This window comes from Manacus vitellinus, unplaced genomic scaffold (assembly GCF_001715985.3).
Source record: "Manacus vitellinus isolate BGI_N305 unplaced genomic scaffold, ASM171598v3 scaffold_16_pilon, whole genome shotgun sequence".
In the NCBI taxonomy this organism is placed as follows: Eukaryota; Metazoa; Chordata; class Aves; order Passeriformes; family Pipridae; genus Manacus; species Manacus vitellinus.
Genome location: NW_021939189.1, coordinates 10,877,041 through 10,889,720, shown reverse-complemented (window position 1 = coordinate 10,889,720; position 12,680 = coordinate 10,877,041). Strand labels below are relative to the sequence as shown.

The following is a 12,680-nucleotide window of genomic DNA, read 5'->3' as shown; positions in this document are numbered from 1 at the left end:
AGTGGAATCTCAAGCTTTAATCTGTTAAAGAAGGCAGCTATTGATAGACCATTAGTGACAGCTGTATCACCATCAGTGATAGCTACACACTTGTTCATTGAACCAGGTGTCTTGTTGGAGGTGGTTGGAAATCACAGTAAAAAGACATCTTCAGAAGTATCTGAGCAGTTACAGCAGCAAGTTGAAGTAGATCAAGAGGTGGTTCCCAGCAAAATGTAAAGCCAAAACACAATTATGACCCAGCCAAATTTTAAACAGCTCACCAGTTAAAACAATGCTTACTTGCATTTATTGATGGTTCTACAACCTGAAAAAGAAAAAAACAATTATTTTAGTAACTTTTATTTGTCAGATACAAATATAGTGAAGTTGCTCAGTTATGTTTACATACATTCATCGCACAAGAATCTGTGTTTCTTGAAGCCATGGCTGCAGCCTGGTTATTGCCATGCTTAGGACTACAATAGCCACTGTCACTGTCAATGTCTGCTTCACTTGCTCCCTGCTCACTGGAGGACTCTGCAGCAGGGTGAGAAGTTCTTCTGCGCCTGCCTTTTGATTTCCAAAGCATCGTAGAGGTGCTCTCAGAAAGTGATTTATTAGCTATATCTGAAGGAAAGTCTTCAAGAAACAAAAAAAATAAAATTACTTGTGCAGGAATTGTTAAAAGACACGACAAACCTATACATCATAAAAACAAATTGAAAAGGCCAAAGTCTTTTAATAAAATTAAACCAGCATTGAATTTAAATCATGTCTAGGTCCAACTGATAATAATAACCAACTCCTTCAAGAAGAGTGATTCTGACCGTGGCAAAGTCTCTGCAGGAGTACCATATTATTACAACATTATAAGGTGACATATTGAGTAGGTATCTGCAACCATCAGCATCTTGTCTTCATTATCCTTTTGATCTGCAAAGACTTCTCTTAAAAGCCACGTTTAAACCAGGTCCACCCTCTTTTAGAAAAGATGGCAACTGACATGTAGTTCTACTTATTTTGTACACCCAGAACTTAAGAAACAAATTACCTGTTTGCTGTGATGCATCAACCAACAAAACAATCTTTGATCTGTTCTCAGGACCTGATGAACTTGTCTCCTTCTGAGTGGCAACATTTTTCACTGGAGGACGTTTATTTTTTATGTGCATCTGTAACTGCTGTTGCTGTTCGAAAATATTAGCCACACAAAACAAAGTCATATGATTTGACTTCATAGTTGTAATCAAACAAAGCAATTAGAAGTTCTAATGCCCTCTACAGAAGCCATATGTTTGAAGACAAGAGATTAAGGGAAATATTCATAAAAGTACTTAATTTATTAACCTCTTTGCATTATTTATTACATGAACTGTTCATTATGATGTGAAAGTACCAAAAAAGGATAAAGAAAGAATGGGTATACATTCTCTGTTCTCTAATGAAGTAATTCTAAGCTCAGATTGCACTAGCAGAGAGGCAATGGGAGTCTCCCATGTCATACTTACACACTTCATAAACTCACAAAATATTTTACCACAAAATAGCTCTGCAGACAGTTTTTCTGCTCTCTGAATAACACCTTTTCTGCCTACCTTTCCCTCTATTTTTCTTCCACTACTGACATACCTGCTCTGGCTCAAATGAGATACAATTTTCCTGTGCAAAGACACTTTCTTTATATAGTTCTACTTATCCTATTAAAAGCAGACTTACTTTTTGTATGGCTGGTCCCCTGTTACTGCTCCTGCTCCGCTGACTGGACAATGGGAAGACCTGGCCCGAGGGGCTGGGCCGCTCAGTGCACTCTGTAGTAACTGTACTGACAGCACTTGCTGTTTGAAAGGGTGTGGGATAGGGGGCAGGGAAGGGATGGTAGAAACCCATGACCTGAGCACATGGTGCTGGCATCAGCTGATAATAAGTATATTCTGTAGAAACAGGTGGCTGTGCAGATATTATAGGATAAGCAAGGTATGGTCCTGCAGGATTTGGGCTGGGTTGCTGCCATCTGATGTCACTGTTATACAGTGGAAACTGTCTGTAAAAAAACAAAAGGAAAGACAACTGCTCAGCAAGCTTTTCCCTCTCTGAAAGAAACTCAGACCTTTACCACTTCTTTAAAAAGTAAGTTCCTAAACTCAGCATATTTTAGTTACATGAAGAAAACTGGATACAGCTACACTCAGTACTGAGTCAGCTGCAGACTGTTTTGCCATGGCAGGACCCAAGTTGGACACCCAAAGCCTTGCTTCATTCAGCATCAGATGCGGGTGTGGACCTCCTGACTGCCCTGCAAGATGCAAAAGCACAGCACGTGCCTTTGGGAGGGATTTGCATCAGACCTCTGTAGCCAGGAAAAAAGGGCAGCAAAGAATATAAATAGAGAAAAAAAAAAGCAGAGGGAAGAAAATAAGTAAAAGACTGGAGACAGGAATTTCATCCTCACCCATGAAGGGTCAGAAAATGAAACACTGTAAACCAAAAAAAGCTAATATACAGTCCACACTCACTGACTCCTCTCAAGCCTACCAAAAGTTTAAACTCACTTAAAAATAGATCATCTTCCATGAAGACCACAACCACTATTACCTGTTGGATTGATTTTCCTGTACAAATGGATAGCAAGTGATCAGGTAGCTGGGGATTGGAGTTGGTTCCATGCCATTAATTCCTCCACTGTCGTTAGGAAGCGCCATCGGGATCATTAGTGTTTCTGGACCCTTCTTCTGAGGAATAAATGGTTCTACTTCAGCTGACAGCTTGACATTCTTAAGAGAACAGAAACAATGCCTTCATTAAATACAATCATAAATTGCTTGTGAAAATTTAGATTCATGAAGTTGTACACTCAGTACCACAACCAGCAGGCAAAGGGATGACAAGGCTACAGGAGGTGGAAAACAGTTGGCAAGTGCTTCTTGCATGCTCCCAATCAATGCAGGGTGTAATACAGATCACCAACATTTAGCATTTGTGTTAACCTTTACAAGTGCAATACAAACACTAATTAATTTAAAAGGGACTGAAGTTCAGATCTTGCAGAGGATATACCAGTCTGAGCACAGAAAGAAATCAAATTAGCACTGTATGTGGAGCACAGTTGTGTAGGCTTTCAGAAGTGAAACCACCATATGGAAGATGTAGTAATGCCTGGCCTGCTCCACAAAGTTGACCGTGTTCTGAGGCAATTATAAAAAAAACTTTTCAGCACTAAACCATAGGTTGACTGCTAAATTAGATGGTGTATCACAGAAGAACCCCCCTACATTCCATCTGCATAATTTTAACACACTTTGAAGTTTTAAGATCATGATTAAAGTTTGCCATGAAGAAGGCTTTAAAGACTGCTTAGAAATAAGTTTTAAAAACTATGCTTTCAAAGAAGAGTATCTCCCCCAATCCTGAAGGTACCCTCAGTTTAAGGTGGTTTTGTCCATGCTTTTGGTTTTGTGTAGCTGCATCTTATATCTAAACAACAAAAACTACTCCATCCAATAAGACAACTGCAGATCCAAAGCACCCTTAAATTCTATATTCCACTATAAAAGTTACATTCAGGTGAAAATAATTTTTTTTAAACAAAGATTTCAGCTTAATTCTATTTGCCTGACTTTACTACCTCATGGACTACCAAATCCAAAGAAGATTTTCTAAAGCAGATAAGGACTCCAGACAATTTTCCTTCTATCTAACTAAGGAAGAATTCCAGAAGTAACATGTAACCTGAATGAGTACATGCTCTTATTTTACAAAAAGGAGAGCCTGAAGGTTCAACGTGATGAGAACATTCTTGCTACTACCCGAGAACATCCACATGAACAGAAGCAGTTAAATGGGAGCTCTGAAAATATCATGGCAAGTATTCCCACACCTACCACATACTTCTCAGTCCATATCCTTGTTCTGTGTCACATCCACAATCCAGAGACAGCCCTACATCCAATATCAGGATCTCTAAGTCCCCAAAACTTATTCTTCTGAAATAAAATCCCATATGGGTGGAATAGGTGGGAGGGGCAAGTCCAAAAAGGTTTTGAAAACACAGTTGTCCCAGTGAGTAAGAAAAGCTACTTTTACTTGATGAGTAAGTACTTTAATGGATCAGACTGAACTAGAAAAAGTGAGGTCAAGACCCACTCATGCAAAGTACTGGATTTTTGTTTAGTTAGTCTGACACACTTACATACAAGAAATTTAATTACTGAGCAAGAGGTAGAATCATCATCAAGTAAATTACCAAACCCATGAGTTACACTGTAATTCAACAAATGAGTTGAAAATCAGCTGATATTTAAGTACTTTGCTGTCATCTCCTACAAAGGGGAGAGGAAAAAACATTGTTGAGACAGTAAAAGCTCCCTAATTTTCATATAAGTATTATATGCACTATTAAATCATCATAACCACCAGTGACTGATGCATTCTATTTTTATATTAGGAAATAATTTTCAAAACATATTACTTATGATAGTAATATTAGAATTCCCTGACAATTTCAAATGCTAATTCAAAAATTTTGCTCAATTCATTCTTTTAAACTCCAAATATGACGTTCAAACTAAGTAATTATGACACAGTCATTCTATAACAGCTTTTTGGATGACCTGTACAAGTGAAATCAAACTTTTCCTACAAAAGGTGCTATTACAGACATTGTCTGCCTCTTATTATCTTTACCCTTCCATCACCAAATTTACTAATTCATACTTCTTTCTTGAGATTTTATGCAGTCTTAGCTCAATTTTCACCATTAGCCATTTCCTGTAAACAGCAGTTCACCAAATAATTTCTATTTAAACATCATTCACTCCTTCCAAATACTGTGCACCTCACTAAGGTGAGCTTTATGAACACAGGAGAAAACTTTCTAAGTGAAATATTGTTTAGGATAGGAGACCACTGTCTGCAGGATGTCCTCAAGTCTTGAGATCAGTCACATCCTTAACAACTTGGATAACATTCTGCAAGCCACAGTGACCAAGACCAAAGCTTGTTTATAACCAAACTGAGAATTGAAAAAAAATTACACAAAATGGGGGAAACCCACAACACTTATCAAGTGTAGAGTCCATGACTACTTTTAACCCTTTCTTGAGAAGGTTACGTGTCTTTGGACTTTCTGAAGTGTGCTGGGAAGGCAGAAACATCCCTTCCAACAAAATGAGTCTTTACTTTGATATGTTTATTTAGTAACAACAGTCATCTAAAGATAAAATCGTAGTTAACAGATGTGAAGTTCCAGCAGCAATCAAGAGAAAACCAAACACCTAAACAAAAAACAAAACAAAAAAAAAAGATAAAAGTGGAATTAAGAGTGCCAGGAGAAAATAACATGTCTTTGAAAGTGACAAGAAATATGGCTCTTGTCAGAAAGGTATTTATTAATGACTGTTCTGAAAGTGCTTATGGTTATAAAATGGAGATACATATGGAATATAATGCATGGAAGGATGCCCCATCCCTGGAAGTGTTCAAGACCAGGCTGGGTAAGGCTTTGAGCAACCTGGTGTATTGGAAGGTGTCCCTGACCATGGCAGGGGTCTGGAACTAGATGATCTTTAAGGTCCCTCCCAGCCCAAACCTTTCTAGGATTCTATAAGCACAAATACAGAAGCATCACTACTTGCTGCACAGCAAGGTCTGCATTAGAGAAGAAAAAAATCACCTTAATACATTTCTTTATCATTAGGTAGTAGGCAAACATTCCTTTCTTCTACAGTAACTCTTTTCCAACTCCTGGAGTTGCACTGAGAGGAAAAGCTGTGGGGCAGCTGCAGCAGCAGCCCCGAATTTGTGCAACACGAACAAGCCGCGGCTCCATCCAGAGCTTCCTCCCCGGCCTCGGGCACATCCCGCAGCTGCCGCGTGACCCGCCCACCCCTCCGCGAACCTCCCCGGCACCCTCCTCAGCACAGCGCGAGGGGAAAGGCTTTCGATTAAAAAAAAAAAAAAGGGGCTTATCTACAGTGATCGCAGAATAAGTAGCAGAAATATCAGTGCTGAAACCCCTCCCCGAAATCGAAGATCTTTTTTCCGTGCTATTTCGGGCAAAAACATTTGCTTGAGAACAGACTAAGCTCTGGGCTGGCCTACAAAACGAGATGGCATAAACATCAAAGGAACACACCAAGGCCATCTCCTCCACAGAACATTCAAGAGTAGAACTAGGATGAGTGCTTTATAAACACTGAAAACTTCCCAACTATTCCTAATCTGCTGGTCACTATCTGCCTGCAACATGTCAAGTGAATTGTAGCCAAGATACTAAAAATAAACTCTAGTACTGGCTCAGAAAATAGTTCCAACATTCTATTTGTAATTCAGGTTGGGACAAAACTCCCTGTTTTAAAGATCCTTCCTGTCTGGTTGTCTGCTCTTTCCCTATATTATTTTGGGAGATTGATATGGAAATGATAAAATCATTCTCTATTGACAGGTCTCTTGCAAAATAGCCTCATGACAATGATTTTTGTGATATTGCACTCCATCATCACTCATTATTAGAATTATGAGAGAACTGTCTTTCACATCAAGTATTAAAAAAAAACAAGGTATAACTGATCAAAGCAGGAGCTTTGAGCAGGAGATGAATCCCATCTGCAAGGCCGCCAAGAATTTCTTGACAATTTCTGAGGATAATCCCTACCTTACTTTTACATCCAAGGTGGATTGGATAAAATTTGATTTATTTAAATCTTTCCAGTGAAAACAGTGATTGTCAGGGGGTTTTTTATTTGTTTTCTAAATTTATTACAAAACCCCACAACACAAAACACTCTTATCATGTAATTTGACAAGTTTAGGAAAATAATTTAAATTATTCTGCTTGATTTTGTTAGGTTCAAACAACTCAGAGATGCCCAAACTAGAAAGACAACTTTAATGCTTCCTTTCCTCTTGCCCAGTCTTTCATAGAGGCAATGATTACTACTGCTATGACAGAGCAATTGGGTGATGTATTTAATTACCCTTTTCTAAACACAGCTCATAACAAGTTTAGCTTACCAATAATGATAAAATAAAGATGCATAACCTGTAATCATAAACGCATATGGGGTGCATTTGAAAGTTAATTTCTTTTTTCACTTACAGAACTTGGAGAGTGTCTGTTATTTAAAGGAATGAAAACTGCATTTCACAATGTTTTATGTGCCTCATACCTTAGAGGCTGTTTTTTTGTGCAATGTAGTCTGCACCCACAGGTTTGCTTGGTTCATGGAGGCTGGTTTTTTCTAATCCTTTCAAGAAACTTGTTTCAGCAAAGAAAAGAATTTAGGGTAAACCTCTGGTTTAGATTTTGCATTTTCTTCTGTAGCAACTGAAACAGCAACTGAAAACTTAAAAACCTTAGAACACGTGTCTCAAACTCATACTGCAAACATAATACCTGCAATTCTCAGCATAACTTCATTAGGCACCAAGACCCCATTTCCACTTTGGAGTAGAAAACAGACAGCTCAAGTGTATTACCAACTAAACCAAATTAACTTCACCCTATTGCTTCCTTATAATACTTTACCAGTCTTTCAAAAATACTCCAACAGTAATGTTTTACATAGGATGTGTCTTCAGAGGAGAGTAGTAAACTTAATGAAACTTAAAGCAAAAAGGGGAAACAAATGTACTAAGTCAGCTCAGCCTGCTAACCAACCCAAACCAAACAGAATTAACTCTGCAGGGTGATAGTCCAGACACTTCAGCACATTTCACAGATGGCCACTGGTTTCAGTGGAAAAGTGAGGGAAACAAAAGAGCAACGCTAAGTGATTTGCCCAAAGTTATCTAAGCAGATTTTTTTAGGACTATGGATTTCTCAGTTGGGAGGAAGGGTTGGTAAAGACAGACAGCAAAGTAACTCCTCTATTTTTGATAAGATGCATTTTAGCCCTCCTGGCACCCACTGAGTTTTGAGACCAACAGAAATAACATTCCCTTCACAGTGCAAGAAGAAAAGTGAAAAAACAAACAAACAACCAAAAAAAAAAAAAAATCAAAGAAATCCATTTAGTAGTAAGTAAAAGTGCTGCTAATTTGTCATTTCACTGGACAAGCAAAAGATGTCTCCTACTGAAACTTCCTATGTCTTTTAATAGGTTGTCTCTGTGCTCCTTTGGGGAGATACAGAAACAATAATGCCAAATAAACAGCGTGTTGGTGGTGGCTTTGACTTTTAAATACCATGCTGACAGACCTAAGACTGCAACCAATGACAAATGACGCAAACTCCAGAATAACAGACGAGACGCTTTCTTGTTTCAGAAGGAAACAAAAAGTGCATAAAACAAAGTGCATATAAATATATATGAACACAACTCCTCAAAGATTTCACCCACACAGGACAAATGGAGCGACAAGTGACACAAACAGCACCAGTTGGACTGACTGATCAGGCCACTGATTTGTAACCACACAGACAAGAAAGATTTGTCACACACTAAAGGATTTGGGGGAAGGCTCCTCACTTTCCCTAATCCTCACAATAGAGCACCTGTGATACAAGATAAACTCTAATTGCTCCCACAGTACTGAGATTTATTTCAGCCTGTACCCTCCAAAAAAATTAGCACTTTGCCACTGGCATCAGTAAATGCAAGGTCAGACCTTAATATAAAGTAACATGCAATTTTGATCAGGCACTCTAAAAGCAAACACTGAAAATACTGCAAGACCAAACTTGATTTTATTTTGGAGTGCAACTCTTTCATGTTTATTCAACCTTTCATATCACAAAGCTAAACAAAACCTTATTGAAATTGACCTTTGATAAGCAACCCAATTCTAAATACAAATTTAAGTCATGCTGAAACATCAGATTTTCAATCAGCTGCCTATTAATGGAAACACACCCCTTCAAAAGAAACCAAGATTTAGACAGAAGTCTCTTTTGTAGATATCCCTAGTTTCAATTTACAAAACGTTTTGCAGTAGCTCATTACATATTTCAGTCCAACAATTACAAGTCTTTCAAGACAGCATATATACTGAAGAGCTCCTTTGTTTCCTATATAAAAGCTACTGTAGTCCTCAACAGCTGCAAAGACAGAGGATGACACAAGCAGGAACAGACTGGTAAACTTTGTCCTGTAGTTATAGCACTGTACGTTTAATCTTAGAAAAGTTGTTGTTCATTGTAGCTTAATGACATTTTGCATTAAATAGAATCTCTGTCATCTTGCTGTCTTGGAGAACACTTAGATATCAATCTTACCATTTACAGGGTGAGAAAAGAGACACAGATGCCACATCTCAGAGGGCTGTAATAAAATCAGCTGGTTCACTGTCTCAAAGTCTGGAAACAAGAAGTCTCATCACAAACATAAAATAAAAACACGCTCAACCTTTTTTTTTTTTCCAGAAAAACAATCCTGCTTTCGAATTTTGGATTTCATAATTTAAAAGCCATGTAAGTAGTAAGGCAAGTCACAGTTCATCTATTTTAAGATAAACTTTACAAATATGGAAGTCATTGTTTCTATAATTAGTTGCTTCTAAGTGGCAGATACTCTGGGAATGGTAAATATGCAGTTGGACTGGAAACACCAGCAGCAGGCCATTTAACAAAGCACAAAATTTCATCCTCCCTATTTACATTTAACATAGTCATTTCAACACACCACTTAAAGTAAATACACTATCAAGTGAGTCTTTCCCTTTTCCCTCAGCTCATAAAGGAATCATGCATAATTCCCTTCCCTTTCGCAGAAAAAGTACCATGATCAGAACATAACAAAGTTAAATATTTAACTGTTTTATCTATATATAGAAAACAAACAAGTGGTACAACATGACAAGTTGGCATGTTTAAACTCAAAGCCAGAATATTCTAGGAAAAAAAAGGGAGGAAAATAAAACTTAGTATTTACAGTTACAAGAGCTTGTCCAAAGATTAAAAAAAAGCTACCAACATGATCTTGTTCTTTTACTTTACAGCATTTAACAGTACAACAACTTCTAAACAACCTTCTAAACCTATTCACATGAAATGGTTATATTTTAATGCTTTGTAGACAATGTTCTAAAAGGATTAATCCAAACTATTTATGTAAATCAGTTTTCTGATCTCCACGAACTAGTCAATGACAAATATATTTGTGACCAAAAAGAAGATTTTCATGGAATCATATCAATAACATTTAAATTCACCAGAGAACACTCTAAAATAAGACCATTCAAAACTGCCACAAAACCCAAACTTTCAAGGTTCAAGAGAAAGCAGCAGGCAAAATGTACAGAACAGGAAAACTGACGTTTTCCAGTTTGCCTCAGTTGAAAACTCTGCCATGGGTAAGAAACACAAAAGGAAAGTGGACAGGATAAAGAGCACAAAACATTGATCCAGATCTACTTCTATGGCAACCATATTATCAAGCCACCTGTTGAACAGTCAGGAATAGCAGAGACAAGCAGAACAGGCTGTCTTTAAGCAATACTAAAACAAAAACACAGGTCACGGATTTCTCAACTTCACCTGATTTCTCAACTGTACTAAAGGAACCAAACGTCTTAATCACAGGGTAAGACAAAAGTGTAACACTGAGAAAAATCAAAGCACAGCAGTACCTTTGAGAGAAGTTGCTTCTCTTTAGTTTTCTACCATATTTTGCTTAAGCAGAAAGAGGCTTGTAGGTCATATGCCAAATTTTTTCTTTAGTAGGAAAATAACCTCCACTTAACTGCTGAAACCCATATGCTTTTTAATGGGAACAGTTTCATTCTGGTGTAGACAGAAGTAAACTTCCACACCCACTACAAAAATCACAACAATTCCTATCATAAAACAAATAGTTTTTAAACAGCTTTCTTCTGTTTTCGTCTATGTCAGCTGCCAAAATATCACTGAGCATATTATAACAAATGAAGTCATACCAGAATTTAGGCAACGGAAATCTGAAGGGCACTCAACAAGTGATTTTTTTTGTCATTTAGGTGTCCAAATAATCTTGTTACATGAAATTTCATACTGATTTACTAAGCCAACACCACAAAACTGTTTCCCCATCAAAATACCATTGAAATCCCATGCTACCACACTACATCAGTCCTAGCAGCTTATACTCTGACTCCACAGGAGTTATTCCTATCAGCATGAACAGTTACCACACTATGCCTGAGAGAGCATTCTGAGGGAAAGGGGAGGAGAGAATAAATCCTGCTAACACACATCTGCATGCTTTAATATTCATTTATCAGATGTCATGCAATACAGGTGAAGAAAGAAGCCCAAATAAAGGAAAAAAATGAAACAGCTCCCAAAACTGATGCAACCTTACCAAGCACTTACACTGGTAAAGGAGATTACATTCAATTCTTACAGCACAAAGGGTTCAAACCCAAAGCATTTATGGATCTCCTAATCAAGATGCTACTGTATAATGAGAAGACAAAAGCAACAAGATAGTTGAATCATATTAGAAACTCATCAGGTATTAATTATTTGTCTGCCTAGAAGCCTTACTCGTGGCTAAGGAACCAACAGGACCAGATATGCTGCAAACAGAGTAAACAAGAAGATGGTTCCTGCTTCAAAGAACTTCACTGCACCTCCAACTCAAAAACCTGCACTTAGTTAAGACAGTCACAGTCAACACTCTACACTGTAAATAACAAAACAACTCTCAGTTTTCATAAACTATTTTGAACAAATTCAAAGAGAATGGTTTGATAAAGGCACATGTGTGAACCTCCAGTAGTGAAGAGCTCAAGCAACAAAGAATAAATATTTCACAAGTGTACTACAGCAGTAATTCCAGATGAAACAAAGGGGTAAAAAAAATACAAACCACACCAAAACAGAACACTTTAAAGCAGAAAATGCTACAGATTGGACTAATGTAAATTTCACAGAATAAGATCAGTTTTTCTATGTGAAGGCAAATAAAAAGCATAAAAAAATTGAATTTAAAATCATTACAACACCAGAAAGTCCAGTAAGAAAGCCACAGTGGGAGCCATCCTGTTATAAGACGTACTGCTCGCTAACTTCCTTAGACATATGTACAAAATGAAAAGCAGTGTATCTTTACAGAGTACATTATTGGTCATTATCTACTTTGCTACAGGAGCCTGTGTTATTTTATTCCTTAACCCTACTATTAGAACCCCTGGAGATGTCAAAGCTGAAAACTAGGAAACAAAGAGCTGTAATTCATGAATTTTCAACACATTCTGCAGAAACAGAAGCTTAAAAATAACATCAGGCTGTTAGGGATGACATCATTCATTTCAGATACATCTTTCAGAACTACCTCCTGACCATGAACTGTGTTATTGCGCATATGTAACAAGCCATACAAACTCTTAAGGCCCAGCTTAGATTTCTTCATACCCCATATGGTCTTAAGAATAATTCAAACTGATTACCTCGGCAAAGCCAAGTTTAATACTTAAGAAAAAAAAAATAGGGACCTGTAGAATTAGTGAGCTACACCCACCTCTCTCCCACTCAGCTCCCAAACCATCAGCTGTGCCCTGTCACTGAAAACTTCAGCCCGAACCTGACATTTACAGCATTTCAGCAAGAGTGACACCTCACTTGCGTTGCAAAGTTCCCAAGAAACCTGTTTCTTCCTCGAGAAACCAAGTCTCTCCTAATGACCAGGCAGGTTTAGACTAAACGCCGCTAACTGCAGTTTGCTTGAAACAAAGCCCGAAAGGCCAGGAGGGAGAAGATCAAAACGGAGCTCTGAATTCCCTTC

General features: G+C 37.8%; 1 protein-coding gene across 1 annotated transcript in view; it reads right to left on the bottom strand.

Moving 5' to 3' along the window:
- The window catches only part of SECISBP2L (SECIS binding protein 2 like), a 28,790-nt gene extending 16,332 nt beyond the window's left edge, over positions 1-12,458 (bottom strand). Inside the window, exons 1-6 of the mRNA XM_018069725.2 lie at positions 12,417-12,458; positions 2,575-2,753; positions 1,699-2,023; positions 1,034-1,169; positions 392-621; positions 283-307 (exon numbers count right to left, since the gene is read on the bottom strand). Of these exons, the coding sequence (XP_017925214.2) occupies positions 283-307; positions 392-621; positions 1,034-1,169; positions 1,699-2,023; positions 2,575-2,753; positions 12,417-12,443 (922 nt within the window). The 5' untranslated portion in view covers positions 12,444-12,458. The remainder of the gene's footprint in view (positions 1-282; positions 308-391; positions 622-1,033; positions 1,170-1,698; positions 2,024-2,574; positions 2,754-12,416) is intronic.
- Between the last annotated feature and the right edge of the window lie 222 nt (positions 12,459-12,680).